At 31.6% G+C, this 21,262-nt stretch overlaps 1 protein-coding gene across 1 annotated transcript in view; it reads right to left on the reverse strand.

The window, feature by feature from the left end:
- Cnbd1 (cyclic nucleotide binding domain containing 1) overlaps positions 1-21,262 on the reverse strand; it is a 398,420-nt gene that overhangs the window by 129,890 nt on the left and 247,268 nt on the right. The window contains exon 6 of the mRNA XM_033758973.1: positions 20,381-20,568. Within this exon, the coding sequence (XP_033614864.1) occupies positions 20,381-20,568 (188 nt within the window). The remainder of the gene's footprint in view (positions 1-20,380; positions 20,569-21,262) is intronic.

A 21,262-nucleotide genomic window follows, 5' to 3' on the forward strand; every position in this document is an offset into this window, starting at 1 on the left:
TATATATGACGTGCGTGTGAATGAATCCTGAAGTTTTCTATTTAATCAATTAAATTATTTTAAAAGCCTTTTAAACACTATGACTTTTTATTTCATACTAAATATATTTTGGGAACACAGGACAGGGGATAGGTCAGCAAAGAAAAATAAAATTTCCATAAACAGTACCTGGAAAGTGTAACACTACTCACAGTGTAAACTCTTCTGAACGACCCAGGCTCCCATGTCTTATTAACATGAGCACAGATGAGCTAACCTTGAACAGAATCTCACGCAAGTCTTGAAAACTTCTTTCTGCTTTGTATATATTTTAAAAATTGACCTTTTTTGTTAATGCATCAGAGAAACACAATCCTCAGTAGTGACAGAAACAACAGACTCCATTTTCTGTTATGGTAGATGTGGGTAAATTACTTTATACTAAGAGGTCATAATTTTTTTCTATGTCTCCAGCTAATCTTAATTAAAAGAAATGAATTTCTAGAGAGTCATCCAACATGATTCAATGCTTCATGAATTTAATATGGAAGTATTTAATCTTTAATTCAGTGAAACATATTTTCATAACAAACTAATTCCCTACAAATAATATTTGGAGAATAAATTATATTTTATGATTTTCTAAAAATCAATGTATTCAATTAAGACTTTTGAAAAGCTATATAGATTTCATTTCCCTGTTGAAGTTTTTGTTTTTCTATTACCAAGAAAAAATTCATCTCTGATATACAGAACTTTACCAATTCATTCACTTGAAATCATCTCAGCAAACCATTTAGTAAAATTGTTATTTTACAACAAGACATTATATTGGAAAGAATATAAGTAGGACATACACAGTAAATTAAGGAAAAGTAAGCACTAAAATTTAAAAATATTTCTACATTATAATATGAAATTTAATGTCAATTAAAGAAAGTTGCATCTACTTTAAATAATCATAACTTTAAAAAAGAAACTTGTAAAACATAAAAACTTAATGGCGCGTTTGTTGAAATACACACTTTAAATGTCTTGCTAAACCAGGACTCATGACATGTTCATTAGCTTTTGCAGCTATAATAACTAAAGTGCTTTAACATCATTCATTTGTTATATGACTTTATAACTCATTGCTCTCTTGTAATTTGAATTTTATATAGAAGATTACACATTTTAGTAGCATTAAATATAGGAGACTTTATTCTTTTTCTTATAAACTTCAAACAGTACTCGACTTCATATTCAAAATGAACATTTCCTTCAAGTAACATTGAATTCAGTGGCTCATGTATACATTTATTTCAAATTTAGTGTGTTTTTATAAAGAAGGTTCAATTTAATAAGCTTAGATATAAAGTAAAATAACTGTCAGCCTAATTTCAATGTGAAAATGATTTAATATTTACCTTTTTACTTATAGTTAAGTACTCAATGTGTTTTTATAAAGAAGGTTCAATTTAATAAGCTTAGATATAAAGTAAAATAACTGTGTCAGCCTAATTTCAATGTGAAAATGATTTAATATTTACCTTTTTACTTATAGTTAAGTACTCTGAATCACATTTTGGCCTTTCCATACCCTTAACTAAAGACATATGCTTTTCTTAACTATACTGACTATTTTCATAATTGCATAGCCTTTTAGAACCTGTCCATTTAGAGAAAGCATATAAAATGGTAAATAGAATCCCTATATGCCCACTCACTGGCTAACAAAACTAAATTTATTTCATTTAGATAAAGTTGGCCATTATTATTACATTTGTTTAAATTTTATCTTAACATTATTTTATGTAATCCTAAAATAGATTGGTAGTACCTCACCTTCTGAGTATTTCTACTTGCAAAAAATTTGGTTTGTAAACAAAAGTGTTTGGCAAAAATTTATTTTTTTCGCAAACTCTGCATTGTATGACAAACACAACCCCGGTCATCTTTCCCACACAAACTCAAATGTGGCCATCTTTTCCAAAATCATAGAAGAAATGAAGTTCATGAACCAAGGTGCCACTTGCAGTATAATTTTATCTTTTGTGAATATGGAATAAATTAATATTTAAATGAACATTAATCTGTGTTTTTGCTGAATATTGTTTATGGAAAACAATTTATGGGCCAGGGATTTAGCTCAGCGGTTCGGTGGCCTGCCTTGCAAGTGCAAGGACTCCGAGTTCAATCCCCTGTACCAAAAAAAAAAAAGGAAAAAATAAAAATTTATATTACATGATTCTACTTAAATTAATTATTCATTTAGTTGTTGATGACCAGTTGTGGTTTTTTTCAGTATTTGACTACAAAACAATGGTGATGTTAGTGTTTATATCTGCTCATTTAAGACACAATTATTCTCCAAGATATAAACCTAAGGATACATTTTCTGTGCTAGTGGTTATTTTAGCCCTTGATATGTAATGTAAAATTACTTTAAAAACATGAGTTTTAAATCATATTCTTACCAGAAAGAAAAGAGCCATATTTATCTCATTCCAACATTATGTGTTGTCCAATTTTTAATATCTTCCAATTATTACTAAAATATTTTATTATTCATTTTTATTTTTAATTTGTTATTTGCACTTATTTACTATATATATTTCTGTTATTTTATTATGCATATATTTACTGTATATTTTTCATGACTAATATGATTGAACATCTATTTGCCAAGCCTTAAATTCACAGTTTCTGTTCTATAAAAATCAATTTACATATTTTGTATCCTTCATTATGTTTTTCTTCTTGATTTATAAATCAATATATTTCAAACATTAATCTTTCATCAGTTATTTTGTTGCAATTATGTTCACTGTGTATGTACCTTGTCATTTATTTAACGTTCTTTGTATAAACAAATTTCCTGATTTTAAATATTCTTGTAGTTTACTTCTATAAATCTCTTTATTAAAAACAAAAACTGTTGCCATTATGATATCATGGAGAAATTTTGAAATAGACTCATCCAAAGTATGTAATTATGTGAAGTCTCTCTCTTTAAAATTATATATGTGATCTCAAATTGATTTTTTTATGTCTGATGTTAAACAGGCTTGTAGTTTTACCTTCTCTGTCTCCATACATAGCCTATTGCCCAAGCTCAAATTAATGTATCATTTTCCCCCCACCTCCCATCCTACTGTTAATGTCACTGTTTCACATCACAATTCTGGAGGATTTTTCCTGTCAGTATGATCATCTACAAACCACTAGTGCAGTATCTTCATTGTTTAAGCTGTATTTTACATCTTGATATCTGGTAGGACAAGTTCCTCTTTCCCAAGTGTGTTTTCCATCAGTGTCTGGGCTATTTTTAGCCTTTTGCTCTTTGGTTAAATTTTCATAATCATTTCTACAAGGAACTTCTTTGGATTCTTTTCATTGATTGCATAAAACCTATATATTATTCTGGGAGATTTTTCATTTTCATGATATTGAGTATGCCTCTTCATGAATGCCTTTTATCTATAAATCTAATGTCTTCTAATGAAGCTGGGTGCTTCCAACAAGAATTTATACAAAGCACTCCTATCTTTTTTGCATTAATAATGTTTTTCAATTGAGTATTACCTATCATTCTATAAAATAAATCATTATTTTTTATTGCCAAACAATATCCTTACCATTGTGTTTTCTTGTTTTTTACTCAATTCTTTAGTTTATGCCATTTAGAGGTCCCAACAATTTTTTTCTATGGAAGACCATACAGTAAATATTTTCAGTTTTTCAAGCCATTTAGTATCTCTAATAATTACTCAATACTTTCATTGTAGCATCCATAGTCTGTAAGGTATGCAGCAAAACATTATTTGCAAAAAACATTGATCATAGTCCAGATTTAGCTTGAAGGCTAAGAAGGCTAACATGTGCTAGCCTCAGGTATAAGGCTTCATATTATGAAATCTGCACATTCTTTGTGTCATTTATCTTTTAGATTGAAAACTGAATAAAATAATCATGCCACAATCCTATATGAAATATACTCTTCAAACTTAACATAAAATAACAATGAAATTTTATATTCTCAGTTATAAAAGATTACTATTGATGTGATATTTGTGTAATTTAAAGAACCTTGAAAATTACACTATTGAATTTTTTCTCTTTCTATTTTTTTCATGGTGCTGAAGATTGAACCAAGACCCTGGTGTGTGTGAAGTAGGCATGCAACCACTGCCTTTGCATTTGCTTTTGTAGCCTCCCCTCTCTTCCCTGTTAATGTGCCACCTCGAACATTCTCTTGCCTTGGGAATCAGATTTCCAGGCTTGTTGTCTTTAAGTGTTAAATATAAATATGATAAATTGTTATAATAAACATCATGTGAAGCTCTTTAAGGAATAAGTACCAATGTTTGGGAATTTTTCTTTGATGAAATGTAATGGTTCTGTATGAAAAACTTTTCATATATTCTTCTAATAATATAAGAGATTGGCAGCTGTTTTCTTTGTAGGTAAGATACTATTGCATGTAAATATAAAGAAAACTCTTTGGGAAAACAATTATATGCCTGCATTTAACTGAAAACAAGTGTGCATGTCTGTGTGTGTGTGTGTGTTTGTGTATGTGTGTGCATTTATATTTTGGTCAAGTAGTTTTAGTCCTCTCTTTAAGGTTTTATCACCATTGAGCACCCCAAACAGTGTCACAGAGAAAATACTCAATATATACTTTTCTTAATGATTTTAAATAATCTAGTCAATTTCATCAGCTTCCATTTAAGCATATAGTTATCTGAAGACATGCAAAAGCAGTTTCTTGAAAAATCACTTAGATAACAAATAATAAGCTACAAAGAACAAGAAACTATTCTAATTGCCAGCATTATCACATGCACAGTTTTCATACACATAAAGAGTATAAAGAGAAATATAGTGTGATTGTCATAGTTGACATGGACAATAAGGCAAATAGAAGAAGCATTATTTTTAATTGAAAGAAATACCATCAGTGTGTGACCAATATGTATCACTGTGATTTTGATAATTCTTCCCAGGTAGCATTATACAAGGAACATAAATAAAAAGAGTTTCACAAAATCATAGATCATTTCCTCTTCATCCTTACAGCTGGTCCTTGTGTCCCCACCTTTGTGGTAAATGTCTTAAACCATCTCAAGGAGCAGGACCAAACTGAAAGTTTATGTGCTGGCCCTTGACCAGGGATCCCTGACAGCAGGTGTATTAGTCCAGTTTCTAGAGAAGCAGAACCAGAAGTGCTGAGGTCCAAGAGCAGGAAAATATGTGTGCCCTAGTTCAAACATGTAGAGTAAACACATTTTTTCTTCAAACTTTTTTTTAATCTGTTCAAAGCATTGGTGAACTACACATTGCCCAATCTCACTGATGAGTGTAGATTTTTCTTGAGTCTAGTGATTCAAGTATTAATCTCTCCCAGAAACAATTTCCCAGACACCACAAAGTAATGTAGCAACTTTCTGGGCACCCCTTATCCAGTCAAGTCTACACATAAAATTAAATATCCCATGAAAAAAAGAAAAAGAATTAAATATATAACTAAAAAGTAAAACTCCTAAAGAAGGGGAACCTAACCTTTAACTCAATCTTCTGTTTTGTACGTTATGCTTCGAGCTTTAAAAAAATAACCCAATGAAAGCACAATGTTCAGTCATCGTCTATATTGTGTTGTCAAAAGGAAACTACTAGAGAGGAGCATAGTTATCGAACTATGGTTAACCTGTTTGTATCTTTTGCCTTCAAGTCAGATAGAAGCGCATACTTCAGGACTGCAACGTTTAAGTGGCCTCTCCAAATGCGCAGCAGTGCCTGATATATGAGGAGTACTTAAGTCACCCAGGAAGTATGTTTCATGCACAAACCACGTCCTATGGGGGAAAAGAAAGCAGTGTTTGGTCTTCATAGATTATGTACACATAGTATATGTATGCACAGAGAGATATTATGTATCTCTATGTGGTGAATCTATGCACAGAGACAGAATGTCTTAAATGTATCATACATTTTAAATACTCGGTGATGTAACTTCAAATGCTTCCAGAGTAAGAAAAGGTATTGTCTGAAAGCACTTTAAAAAATAGGATTAATTGAAATGTCAATGTACATTTAAATAAAATATTGAGGTTATTTGCTGCCTGATCAAATGAGATGCAACAAGGGACATTAGAGGAAAACAGAAGACTGTTTAAGGCAATATGCTAGAGAAATTTCTATTAAGACATAAAAACAACTTCAAAGCACTTATTACTATGTTTTCAGAAACTATCAAGTAGCTCAGACAAAAACTTGAAAGATTTATGGTGCTCGTGGAGAAAAAATGTTGCCATATAAAACCAAATAACAAAAGGACGTTTTCCCCTCTGATCTTCAAACACAGAGAGAGAAATGTTGGTGACTAAAACTTAGGCTCTAAGAGGGAAAGAAGGGATGGATTTTTCAAAAAGCTAATAAGCTATTGGCAAACGTGTTAAACCTGCATCAGTCAGCGCTTTACCCCAACCCATCCGGCTCCTGAGACTAGGTAAGACTCTCACTAACTATCCAAGTTCCCATAGCTGATGGATGGGAGAGCCACACAGGACACTGATATATTCTATCAGATCATATGTTTTCTCAAATTACTATTTATTTTTACTTGAATCTGAACAACATTCTCTTAATAAATTACATCACTGTAATTATTGATCATAGTATAAAAATAAGTGTTTCACTCAAGCATAAATCTTGGAACATCGACTATATTGGTTTACTTTATTTAACAATGGTATAAAATGCCTCCAGTGTATTAGGCATTGGATTCAAGAATTTACATATGTTAACTCATGGGATCCTTAAAGTGTTTGTTACTCTGGCCATGTTTAAAAAAAAAATAAGACACAATACAAACTACATTTCTCAAAGTCACACAGCTGGTAAGAGGCAGAGCCAAAATTGAAAGTTGAGTAGTCTGGCTCCAAAGCCACTACTGACTCAATTATTCTTCTTTCCAAGAACAGTATAGCTAAGGAAAAGATAGTTATTGAATGTTGAAAAACTTAGAAAAATGAATATTCATTTTAGTATACATTAAATTAACTGCATTCAGATAATTTTAAAAAAACCTTAAATTTTTGTGTACTAAATGACAGGAAAAACCAAATTCTGTCTCAAATTTAAAGAGATAAAGAAGATGTTTTTCTATAAAACAGAGAGTACTCAGACATAAAAAATAAGAAACTAGAGACATTTATAGCTAAATGGATGCATATTGAGGCCATACTCTTATGTGAATTAAATAGGGCATGTGTGTAAATATCAAGTAGTTTCTCTGGTGTGAGAAACTAAAAGTGTAAATAAGGTTCAAACTTTAATTGATACTTTGAAGTAGGAAGAAAAGGGCTACAGGAGTAGGAGAAGTGGGAAGGGTAGTGGAAAGGAAAGAATGGAAAAGAAAAAATACAAGAAAAGAAAAAAATGGAAACAAAATCTTTATAAATAGGGAGGTGTGGAAGGGGTGAAGGGAGGGCAGGCGTATGGGGAAAAAATAAGAACCAAGATACATCATGTGAAGGTACAAGATCCCAATGATAAATGTAACTGTACTGTATTCCTAAAATGTACCAATAAACTCAATTGATCGATCCATCAATAATAAAAGGCTTGGAACAAGATCCCAACAGTGAATGTAACTGTACTGTATCCCTAAAATATACCAATAAACTCAAAGCTGGAAAAAAAAAAGAAAGAAAAAAAAATAAAAGGCTTGGAGCATGTTGCTTAATGGTAAAGAATTCCTGGACTCAAACCCGAGGGAGGGTCACACACATGTGCTCACTCACACACACACAGAGACTTATATACTGTCATTAAGTTGCATATATGCAGGTACTTAGCCCCCGGCTAGATTCTATACTCTTTAGAGAAAATAAGAATTCTAAGTTTTAACATCACCCCTGCAGTAATAGAACTTTAAAAATTCTGTACTATATTATAAATGTGAGAAGAGAAGCAATTGTTGCTTTAATTTTTTGCTGTTCCACTACTCAGTACTCAGCACATGGCACTAAGTGAGTGGTAATTTAAGGTTTATTAAATAAACATTACTAAAATACCAGTGGAAGAATAAATTATGTATTCGTGCTAACTCAGTCTTCATAATTAACTGTTCCTTTGATCATAACTTCACAGAGTCTAAATATAAAATTTTCTTTTTTCTTTTAAAAATAATCAGGGAAATAAAAACATAATTGATTCTATAATAGCAAAGTATTGTGAGTCAGTTATTGCTTGATGATAGTCAACACATTTCAGAGTATTGGATTTAAAAAGAGCATAGTTTATTTTCCTGTAAGTAAACATAAAAAGCAAAAGCACTTTCTTTTCTTCTGTAAAGCCTAATATATTTTGAGCCACAACTGAATCATATTTATCATAATAATAAAATAATTTAGGCTATAACAATTTGGAAAAATACAAATAAATTTCAGAAGGACCACTGGGGACTTATATAATTTAAATGTCCTTATGTATTTGTTGTTTTATCAAAACATTGACGTTTTTATCAGTTTATGTGGGAATATATGGGTCTGCCCATCAGATAGTAATCAAGATAGATTCTACAGTAATAGTTTTCAAATGTGCCTACACTTGCCATCTCAAAAAAATATTTCCTTCAAGAAAACTAGCATATATATTTTCCCATATAATATAATATATAAATTTATAGGTATTTTAAAGTAGCATTCTTTTTGACATAAGAAATGGATACTTGAGAGCTAGCCAGCATTAGAAAGAGGAAATGTTGTACCACAAACTTATTGACTACGGTGGCTCTAAAATGACTAAAGAATACAATTAAAATAATAGTGCAGTGCAACAAAATTATGGATGTGTAATTTTGATAGACCCACAACATTTTCATAGAATACATGTTAAATGGTACCTGGCAGAAGTAGTTGATAGAATTTCTGAGGAAGATTATCTACTCCTACAGCACAGCTATATTCCATAGTCACTCTGGCAGGAACACATTACTTCTTTACTCCAGCCTTGCTTGCTGAGAGAAGCTTGACTTTGTTCACTCCTGAGGCTACAAAGTGGCCCAACATCACAGACCGAGCCCTTAGGAATGAATATTGATAGGTCTAAGCTAATAATGGTGATCAGATTCACTTCTGTCTATTTTGGATTGAAAAATGGAACCATATCCCACTAAGAATAGGCAAGGGGACAGAACCAGAGGTCTTTTATCAACTTTGTGAAAGGATTTTCTTCACTGATAAAAGGACTCACCCAGGCATGCCTGGAAGACTACTGATGACTGAGGAGGAAATCATAATAAGAAATCCAGGATTCTAAGGAAAGATGTGGAAGCCTCTGTATCCAGGTGATACTGCTATGTCTTTAAATTAACAAATCTGTGAATCATCTGCCTCTAGGTTTTAAAAGAGATAATAAATACTATTTAAATTATTATGTGTAGGCATTTAGATAACACAATCCAAAATCTTCTTAAATGATACAGAGGCCGAGAGCAAATTTTTTAACAAAGTTTCATTAAATAGCTTTCAACTGCAAAAAGAAAAAGAATATTCTATATTCAAAATGTTACTGACTACACTCAAAGCTCTTTTTGATGTAAAATATTCTGATGTAGTTATTGGCCTCATCTATTTTGTGTTTTTGCAAATCCTAAAGTCTTTCATCTTTAGTATAATCAATAACATGAGGAAATAATAGAATTTGTAGTCTGGAAAATAAAAATATATATATAAAGTAACTTATTCCAGAAATAAGAGAAAATTCACAAAATACGCTGATCAATGCAAAAATTACAAAACAATCTTCACTCATCTTTTCATCATTTTGAGTTTGTTAGAAAAGTTTAAAAATCAGGGCCAGGAATTTAGCTCAGCGGTTCAGTGGCCTGCCTTGCAAGCGCAAGGACACGAGTTTAATCACCGGTACCAAAAAAAAAGCTTAAAATTGAAATAGTGGAGAATTCCATGAAATCCCATAAAAACAACCAAAGAAAACTAAAATTTTAAAGTGGCAATCCTAGAAAATTTTCCAAAGATTAATGAAATCTAGGAAATAACAATCCAAGAAATTCAAGGAATTAAATGAACCTGGCATATGGTAAGCATTTAATGATTACCCTCTTCATAATAAATAAAATTGCCATTAATGGGAAAGTAAATATTACCAAATAAATTTAATAAGTTTACCAAAATACTTAGGAATAAAGAAATTTTTAAATTTTAAGGTGTATCTACCTAATGTAAGATAAGACCCATATCACCACCTGTCTCTCAACTGTAAGGTCCCAAGTTTAATCCCTGGTACCAAAAAATAAATAAAAAGAAAAGACCCTTAAAACAATGTACAACTCCAAAAGCTACACAGTGTCGCATGCCTGTAATCCCATCACCCTAGGAGGCTGAGGCAAGAAGATCAGAAATTTAGCCCAACCTGAACAACATGGAGATTTAGTTAGACCCTGCCTCTAAATTAAAAAAAGCGTTAAGGATATAGCTTAATGTAATGGTCCTAGGTTCAATCTCCAGTACAAAAAAAAAAGTAAAATTTTATCTAATCACAATTTATATGAATCATTTCAATCGCAATTGACTCATCAAGCAAATAAATTTATGATAGAGAAGAATTTAATGATGTAATTATCATTCAAACATTTATTTTAAAAGTTCTAATTAAAAAAGGAAGTCAAAATTTAAATTAAAATTATCAACCAATTTAGTGGTGATAATATTGGATTACTGGGAAGCATAATAATAGAAAACTCCAGTTATATAGAGTAAATACATTTTAGATCTTCAAATTTCTACATATAAAAATAAAATCAATAAAAGCATTACTTAAAATATTTTTAAAAACATATTTCTATCAAATCATGGTGGCTGTGGTCAGGTGCCTTCAAGGTAGAAATCAACTCATTTGACTGCAAAAAATTGTTTTATCTGTAATGATAGAACCACCATAAAAATGTAATGGAAAATGTAATGTATTGGAAGATCACATTTGCAATCTATAACAAAAAAACTTAAATTACTCATATAAAAAAACTAGGTCTCATAAATTAATAAATACAAAAAACACAGGGCTAAAATGAATGCTATATGAAACATTTTTCATACAAGACATGAAAACTCCTGTGTGCCAGAAAGTATGCTTATTTCTTTCACTCCCTCTAAATTTTATCTTAAATAAATTTTAAAATTTGAAATTTTTTACTCTTGAAATTACTTAGGCTCTGGAAATATACTATGTAAACAGCAAGATAAACAATAGCATTCTTTTTTTGTTTTTGTTTTTTTTTGTTTTTTTTGGTTTTTTGTTTTTTTGTTTTGAGGCAGGGTCTCACTCTATAGATCAGGCTGGATTTGAACTACAAAAGTTCTCGCACCTCAGCCTGCCAAGTGAACAACAGCATTCTTGAACACATGTGTGTGTTTTCACAACAGACAAGTAGTCAAATGAGAAATACCCTTTTAAAACAAAAAATGGAAAAGATATGAAAATATTGACTGAATACTTAATACTTTCATGTATGTTTTTTAAATGAAATACATCTGAATTAATGCTTCTATGTAAAGTTATTTTACAGTGGTTTTTTGAAAAAGCCGTGATAAATCAATTTATCATGTGGCAATAAATATCTCTTTCATTGCTTTCATAATAGAAAAGCTGTAAAAAAGGAATACAAGGTTTTTTTTACTCTTTATTTGCAAATATAACAAGTTTAATATGACTTAATGCTTAATTTTAGTTACACTACAAATTTTAACTATGTAAAAGCAAAGGTCACTATATGTGGTAATGGTAAGAAATATCTTCATGCTTTAGCTATTCGCAGCTATCTCTATTAATTTTTTTAATGAAGACATAATTAGTACATTTCAATTTATCATTAAAGAAAAAATATTTTTCATTTACTTTTTAGGTTACAGACTTCTAAATATTTAATATTTAACATTTGCATTTCATTTTATCAACAAAATAACTGCATATATTTTAAACATGTCAGTTTAGATAAAATAAATGTGGTAATGAAAACAGGAACTTTTAATCAATATAGATTAAATCCTCTATCATTCACAATTTAGTTGAATCAAAACTCATTTCACAGTTCATCTTTGATACTTTCAAGGCTCTGGATAATTGAATTAAACTAAATTTAATTTAATTTATTCTTATTGACCGATTTCAAATGCTTTATTGATACTAGATTCCCTGATTTCAAGGAAGTCACTTTGGCGTAGGGGGTTGGGGTGGTAGATTTGGGAGACCACATCTGAACACAGCCGAAAGCAACTCAAAATTGAATATAGGAGTAAGTTGGAGAAGAAATAGAAGGGATTAGTAGTCCAGTCTCGGAATGAATCTTTGAGGAATATTGGAGATGCAGAGGCAAGAAAAAGAATGAAGACAACTAGGAATGGTATACATAGGAAATATTGATGATCAGAAATCTGGAGGCAAAGCAGAGAGATGTTTTAATGAAAAATTCCTTGTCCTTGTCAAACATGATTTTGCCTTTGCTCGTTGGAACATCCAACATGCTGCTTGATCAAGAGCTTAAAACTGGGATATGTTTCCACTTGAAGCTATTGGGTTAATTTTATTCAGTACCTAGAGTTGAAACTGCTTTATTAAAATACTATGCTTTCTCCAGGGATAGCAATCATTTATTAATGGCTTCATACATACATCCTCCTAATATTTTCTAACTATCTGATAAAGTTACATAATGTGAATAATTGCCATCAGCAATGCTAGAAAGGTATTGATTGTGCTTATAACACAGACTAGGAACATTTTGTATTTGGAAGGCTGAAATTCTGGGCTTTAGTAGTTCAGTGATCAACTTGCACAAGATATTGGACCTTTAAATTAAGAAAACATAAATCCTTACATGCTCACAACACAGTGATTTCTCCAAATTCCCTCCTTCCACGCTTTCTTTCTTTGCATAGCAGCTTTTAATTGACTGTATAGCCAGTAAGTGACATAAAGCAATAAAACAGATCTTTTAGATGAGATTCATTCCCATATGACATAATAATTAATGTAAATGTCAATAATAAAATTTATGCACCAAGCAATTAAATGATAAACATGTACTTTTTATCCCTGATTTCCAATGTAAATCATTAGAAAGAGGTAAAACTATGGAATTTTCATATGTCAACAAAAGTAATAATGGTACAGTTATAGCTCCCCAAATGATCATAAATATAGTTTTTTAACTTAATTTAGGGGTAATAATACTTTTTTACTTACACAGGGCACAAAGAACTGAAACACTGTATATTTAATGCCCTCATAATTTCATTCCTAGACAATAGTAGTGATCCCACAACTATTCTTTTTCATGAGTGAGATATAGTGATGTACACTTTTATTTCTATTCCTTCAAAAGTTTTCATTTAATAAAATAAATTGTTGTATTAAATGCTATTGTGATTGTAAGTCAAAGTCCAGATTTCAAGAAATGTCTTTAAAAAGTCCAAAATTCTTAAACCTCATACTCAAATCCTCCATTCTCTTGTTTCTTTTTGCTTTTTCAAAACTATTCCTTTAGATGAGTTCTCCAATCTCATCACCCATTTTATTCACTGACAACTACAATATTTTGTAAATTTTGAGTTTTCTTTCCTCAAAGACCTTTATAATCTTAGTGAAGGCTTTCTTCAATTTGTTTTCTACCCATTTTAAACTCAGTCTTTTCAATACTTTACCTACCAAGAGGTACTTCTCTTTCATTTTTTAAATTTGTGACAAATAAAAATTGTATATACTTATTGTATCAGTATGATGCATTGAAACATGCATACATTGTAGAATGACTCAGTCAAAATCCAAACATATTCTTTTATATAATTATTTTTGTGGTTTGAGAACTTAGAATCTATCTCAGCAATTTTCAAAAAAACACTGTTTCTGTAGCTGTTATGTCATACAATAACTATCTAAAACTGTTTTTTACTAACTGAAGTTTTCTAGCCTTTCACCATTCTACTCTCTGCTTCTGAGTTGAAATCAGCTTCCACATGTAAATGAGATGACAGTGTCTGGCTTCTTTCACTTAGCAGAGTGTCCTTGAATTTACTGATATTGTCACAAATGACAGGGTTTCCTTGTTTTTTTCTAGGCTTAACAGTATACCACTAACTCCACCAAAAGACTTCTAGACTTAATTGACAGATTCAGTAGAGTAGCTGGATACAAGGTGAACACCCAAAAATCAGTAGCCTTCTTATACACAAATAACAGACTCACTGAAAGAGAAATAAGGGAAAAAATTCCTTTTACAATAGCATCCAAAAACTGAAGTATCTAGGAATCAATCTAACAAAAGAAGCAAAACATCTCTACACTGAAAACCATAGCACTCTGAAAAAAGAAATTGAAGAGGATATAAAAAATTGGAAAGATATCCCCTGCTCCTGGGTAGGAAGAATCAACATAGTGAAAATGGCCATACTACCAAAACTCCTATACAGATTCAATGCAATGCCAATTGAAATTCCAACACTATACTTCACAGAATTAGAAAAAAGAATCCAAAAATTCTTTTGGAAGCATAACGGACCTAGAATAGCAAAAGCCATTCTAGGTAACAGACACATGGCAGTGGGTATAACAATTCCCAATTTGAAACTATACTACAGAGACACTGTGATAAAACAGCATGGTACTGGCAAAGAAACAGGCCTGAAGCATAACGGACCTAGAATAGCAAAAGCCATTCTAGGCAACAGACACATGGCAGTGGGTATAACAATTCCCAATTTGAAACTATACTACAGAGACACTGTGATAAAAACAGCATGGTACTGGCAAAGAAACAGGCCTGAGGATCAGTAGAACAGACTGGAAGACAGAAAAACAACTCCAGATGTACTCAGCTACCTCATCTTTGACAAAGGAGCTGACCATTCTCAGTGGAGGAAGATAGCCTCTTTAATAAATGGTGTTGGAAAAATTGGATTTCAACCTGCCACAGATTAAAACAGGACCCCATCTTTCACCATGCACTAAATTAAAATCCAAGTGGATTAAAGATCTAAATATTAAAACAGAAACATTAAACTTGCTGGAAGGTAAGTTAGGCAGAACTTTGGAAGACATTGGTATAGGAAAAGACTTATGAATAAATCCTCAATAGCACGGGAACTAGCAGATAGAATCAACAACTGGGATCTCATCTTATTAAAAAGCTTCTGTACTGCAAAAGAAACCATCAGCAGAACTAAGAGACAACCTACAATGTGGAAAAAAATTTTTATGAGCTGCTCCTCAGACAAAGGACTCTTATCTAGAATATACAAAGAATTCAAAATAATCAGCCCCCCCAAATATAAAGACCCCATTCAAAAATGGGCATCCGAAATGAACAGACATTTCTCAAATAAAGAAGTAAAAGCAGCAAGTAAATATATGAAAAAATGTTCCCATCATTGGTCATTCGAGAGATGCAGATGTAAACAACACTGAGATGCCACCTCACCCCACAAAGAATGGCTGCTATCAATAAATTACACAACAACAAATATTAGCAGGGTTGTGGGGAGAAAGGAACCCTTCTCCATTGTTGGTGGGATTGCAGACTGGTGCAACCACTATGGAAATCAATATTGATATACCTCAAAGAGCTGGGACTAGAGGTTCCATTTGACCCAGACATCCCTCTGCTGGGTATCTTTCCAAGAGACCTAAAAGAATCATATCACAGTGATGTATGTGCACCCATGTTTATAGTGGCACAGTTTGTAATAGCTAAAACTTGGAAACAGCCCATTTGCCCTTCAGTTGGAAACTGGATAAAGCAGATGTGGTTTTTCTATAAAAATGGAATATTACTCAGCCATAAATAACAAGATAATAGATTCATTCATAGGAAAATGGGTACATATTGAAGATATACTCCTAAGCGAAATAAATAAGTCACACATGTGTAAATACCAAATAGTTTCTCTGGTGTGAATAAACTGCAATAATACATAAGGTCCTGATAAGATTACTGACATTGTGAAGTGGGAAGAAAGGGGCTAAAGGTGTAGGGAAGGTGGGATCAATAGGGGCAGGGTAATAAGGGAAACGAAAAAAATGTGAGATAAAGAAAAGATGGAAATAAAGCGCTTGTAGATGGGGAGGGGAGGAGGGGGTGAAGGAAGGTCAGGGACAAGGGGAAAAAATGAGAACCAAGACCTGTCATGTAGAGAGATGCAAGATCCCAACAATGAATGTAACTGTACTGTATCCCTAAAATGTACCAATAAACTCAATTAAAGCTGAACAACAACAACAGCAAAAAAACAGTATACCACTGCATGAGTGTGTGTGCATGCATGTGTATATATAATGATTTTATTCAAATCTATGTAAATCCCAAACAACTTACAGGTTCAGTTTCTCTGTCAATATCTCAATGATATTTTTCATATAAATAGAAATAGAACAATTCTATGATTTGTATAGAACCAAAAATTTCTGTCAAGCAAACTTGAGCAGAAAGAACAAAAGAGGAGGCATAATACTATCTGATTTTAAAATATACTGCAAAATTCTACTAATCAAAAAACATGTCAATGACATATAAAATAAACCAAGATATAGGTAAGCGGTCAAGAAATTCTCTATTGTGATGAACTAAGTACTGAAGGTCAAAGCATTTTGTTTTTTAAATATGATTATGCAATACTTTCACAAGTAAAATTTAAGTGACAATAACAAGAAAATTCCATGCTTTCTACAAAACATATTTAAGGCACACATTAAACAAGAAATTTCCTAAACTTGATTCATGTTTGTTTTCTTTAAAAACATAAAAGAAATTTGAATAAAATGTATATAAATAATATAAGGGTCTGGTAAACAATTTGAATAACAAAAATTTAGACAGTAGAGATTCAGAATTGCTTCATTTTTGATGGCTTAGTTGTTTTATTTGACCCTAAAGTTAGTAATTATGATAAAATAATTAAACTTTGCAAAGGAAATGAAAAATGTATCTTTCATCTCACCAATTGAAGAAAACACACACATATTCATAAATACAAACAAACAGCACTATCAGAATTTTTTAAAATAAATTTCATATATGGTCATATATATTAAATGCAGACTTAGATATATTTTATGCCTGGTACATCATTTTATTATTTTTTCCTTTTAAAAAATAAATAATAAATTTAGATCTAATCTTCAATTTTAATGGCACTTAAAATTCAATAATATGAGAGCATTAGGAATTATGTAACTAATAACAGATTGATGGACTTTTAAATTTTAAATCAGTATGCTATAAAATTTTATAACAAGTCAATCAGCACAAGTTGTTTACTGTTTGATTCAATCTTCATTAAATATCTTTTCAATTCAAGTATAAATTATAGAAGTTTATTAGCATTTTTACAGAATTCCAATATCACTATGCAGATTCTGGGAAAATTCTAAAGTGTTTGCTTAGTTAAAATTATTAGAAAAAAATCCCTAAAATTCTAGAAAACATCATGGAGATGTATAATACTTTCCTCAATCTTATTCATTTGTCACTTAATATGACGTGTTTCTTGAGTGCTAGGCTTCTTTCACTTTTGTCTATCCACTGCCTAAACTCAGGAAATTATTATCCACAACATAGGCCATTTCAGTAACTTTCTTTGATTCTCTTGTCTCCAGCCTCTGTCTACTAAGATATATAATTCATACCAATGAAAATTAACCTCTAAAATGTACATGTTTTATTTCACATTTCTCCCCAAAAATCTTCAATGATTTTCTTTAGCCTAAAAAATGTTTAAAGTACTAAATAAACTTAGGAAATATGTTCTTTAAAAATTAGAGAAGTCTACTTTCCAAGGTGTATTATTTGTACTATCTCCTCTCTTAGCATTTTCTTACATTGTTTTTCTGAAATATGGTTTAATATAGCACTGAAATTCTAATTTCAAGGATCACATTTCCCTTCTAAATAGGAATTTCTTCCCACCATTTTCGTACGTTTTATTTGAGCACATGAGCTAACCTGATTTTCATGTGTGTTTCCCTCAGTAGAATGCCAGTGCTTTAATAGTAGGCCTTATTGTCTTAGTTTTCTTTATTCCTAAAGGTTTTCATAAAAATTAAACGACATCTTTTATTTAAAAAGTGTCTATTGATGAATAATAGCTAATTTGAAGTTAAGTCACATATAAAATGCTAGGCTAGATCAAAGGATATGAACCAGCGGGAATATGGAAGAGTTGCATTTATCTCACTCTGTTTTCAGTGAAAACCACGAGGTTTCAGGATTCGATAGAAATCTTGGTGATACAAAGGAGAAGAACTTGAATGTAACCTATAAAGGCTGGAATGGCTGGAAAAACGTGTATGTTTATAGGAGACTGAGAGAAAAGGCAGGCAACATACAAGAAATCATGAAAAGGGATAGACCTTATGTGTAACTAAAAAAACTCAAAATGTATCTAAAAAAACACGTAGATTCATGAAATGATTTACTGTGTTTAACATCAGAAAGTCTGAATATTAGAAATCAATATATACTGTACATGAAAGGATGGAAATCATTCGGAAGGCATTATAGTAATCTAAATGAAATCATAAACTCCGGCTGTAATAAATGTGGAGTACATTTTCACCATCTACCTTCCCAGCCAATGTTTTTATTGCTTAAGAACAGACCTGGTATGGTGGTTCTCCAAAGTATCAATATGTCTACGACTCTGTAGTCAACACCAAGATACTCCTAAACATTTCACTCATTTTTCAGCCAGTCAACATGTTCACTTGGGTAAATAATCAACATTTCAAAATAATCAAACTCGACATGGCTAAATCATGACTTTAAATTTTCATTCTCAAATACTCTTGTTAGTCTTCCCAGTATTATTGTCTATATAAACATTCACCAATATGCTCCGTTCAAAATTCTAGAAATGATCATTGAAGGCTTTATGTCATACTTTATGTCCAATCTATAAAATTCTACATTAAAAAATAGGTCCAAAGCCCATCAAATTCTGCATGTCCACAATAAAGCAATCACATTAAGTAATCAGCTCTGTTCATGTAGGCCAGTCCCGGAACCCTCTCGCTATTCTCCCCCTTTTTCTTTCCCAACTACCTTACCCAAACCTGCTTCACTGTATCCAAAGCTGTGAGAGATGTTTTCACATCATTGCGTTAATATGTACAAGGGCAGGAGGGTAAGAACAAAATAAACTTATTATTATTACTATTATTATTGAAATATTAATTTTATAAGGATTACCAAGGCAATAATCATCCCACTTGCTAAAAGATAATGTGAAATTTATTATATTTTACTTTTACAGTTGATGAGCTAACTTGTTTAATACAAATACCCCCAAATTAATCAGGTTAAAAGTTTGAGCATTACCAGAAATGTGACATGATTAGAATGGATATTTGATGATTGGGGAAAAACCCCCCTCATTAGGTCCTTGGCCTCTCTGCTAAAAACAGTCACAGTAAAGAAGATATAGTCTCTCTCTCTCTCCCCACCCTGGGCAAGAAAACAAATGGAAACAATATCATACTTCACATAGAATAGCAGGTAAATGCTGCTGTCAGCAACTTAATGCAGAATGAGGAAGCAGTGGTGCCCATCTCACCCCAATTTTAATTCATGCATTTGAGCCTTTTAATAAGCAAATGGATCCAAAATAGATTGTATATGAATAATTCTTGAGTTCATCCCATATTCATTATTTTTGGCCTTGCTATTGGTTCTTGGTGTTCCTATCTTTGATCCATATGATACTAATTTGGACTTAATTCATACTTTTAACTCTTTCTTACTATAGGCATCCTGGACAGCTTAACTCTGGAACTAGCTTTTTAGTCACTATTTTACTCAAACCAGACATAAGCCCCATGTAGACCATCCAGAGATGCTAAAAGAAATTGAGCTTTGTATTTTCTGACCAGCTGAATTGAGTAATTGTTAAATAGTACATGTAGGCAAAAAAATTGTTCAAGTAATAATTTCCTATTATAATGCAATCAAACCCTTGATTGCTTTAGCATTGCCCTTGAGATAAACATGATAAACACACACTCTTGACTTGATTTTAAAGATTTTTCATGATTACTCCTCTGTTTCCCCCTCCTCAAGTCATCCCTGCACATTCCTACATCATAAACTACATCCTTTCTCTTTCAGCGAACCAGGCACATTGACCTTGTCTTGGTGACCAAGTATATCACACAGCCTCTGCCAGTATACAACATGATGTCAAAGGCATTCCACATCAAAAACCTTTTAATCAAATTTCCAACTAAAAGATATTTTATCGTGACTACTTTAGGACTCATGATATTTGGATCTAAATATACTAAAGAGATAAAATTTGACAATTCTGTTACCCAGATTTATGAAAGAAGCAGACTTTTGGTCTCTTACCATTAAGTCATGTGGAGGTAGGAAGATCTCAGCAGTTGGATAGGTTTTTAGGCCTTCATCGAAAACAACACTGATCTGAGGTATAATAGAAGCTGTTAAGTCACTTTCTTCAGTCAGATTTTCACACAAACCTGTGTAAGGTCGAGCTAAGCCTTTCAATATCACATAAAATCCATCATTTCCAAACACTGGATGAAAACAGGAAAAATAACAAAACATATAGAACACACACTATATATGTATATATTCATATATATGGCATTAGATTAATTTGAGTCTACTCAAATAACAAGAAGAACAAATGCATATTTGGAGCACTCTTTTCATACAATTACACACAGTAAATTATCTTCTAATGGGACTAATAGTTTCTAGGACAAAAGAAAGAATATCATAGAATATTATTTATTAATAGATTTAAGACTATGAGAAAATTAGACGAGAAAAAACATTGAAATCTATGTCCTCCTCCTAAATCATTATATGTGTGTTTTATATAAGTAACATTATATACCTACTATTAATTATTATTTACCTTTCCTGTGGATATAATGAAGACCACTTATAGAATTTAATAAAGCAGATAGTTTAGAAAGGGTAACTTATTACCAGAAAGAAGAGTTTCTCCAGTACTTGCCTAACTCCATCTTATAAATCTCCACAATATGCCATCCTAAAGACCAACTCTGTACCTGTAAATCTGTCGGGTGCATTCATTTGAATGATGCTTAAATCAATTCCAGATCTTCTGGAATTTCTGAAGAGGCAGGTTATGGGAACTGGATGATATTTTTCTCCATTTTTCAGTTGTTCACATTATAGGATTATACCAAATTATTCAAGTACTATATGGTCATTTCTTAATACTTTGCTTACTAACTT

The sequence above is a fragment of the Fukomys damarensis genome, unplaced genomic scaffold (genome assembly GCF_012274545.1).
Source record: "Fukomys damarensis isolate Sample0158 unplaced genomic scaffold, DMR_v1.0_HiC HiC_scaffold_5, whole genome shotgun sequence".
NCBI lineage: Eukaryota > Metazoa > Chordata > Mammalia > Rodentia > Bathyergidae > Fukomys > Fukomys damarensis.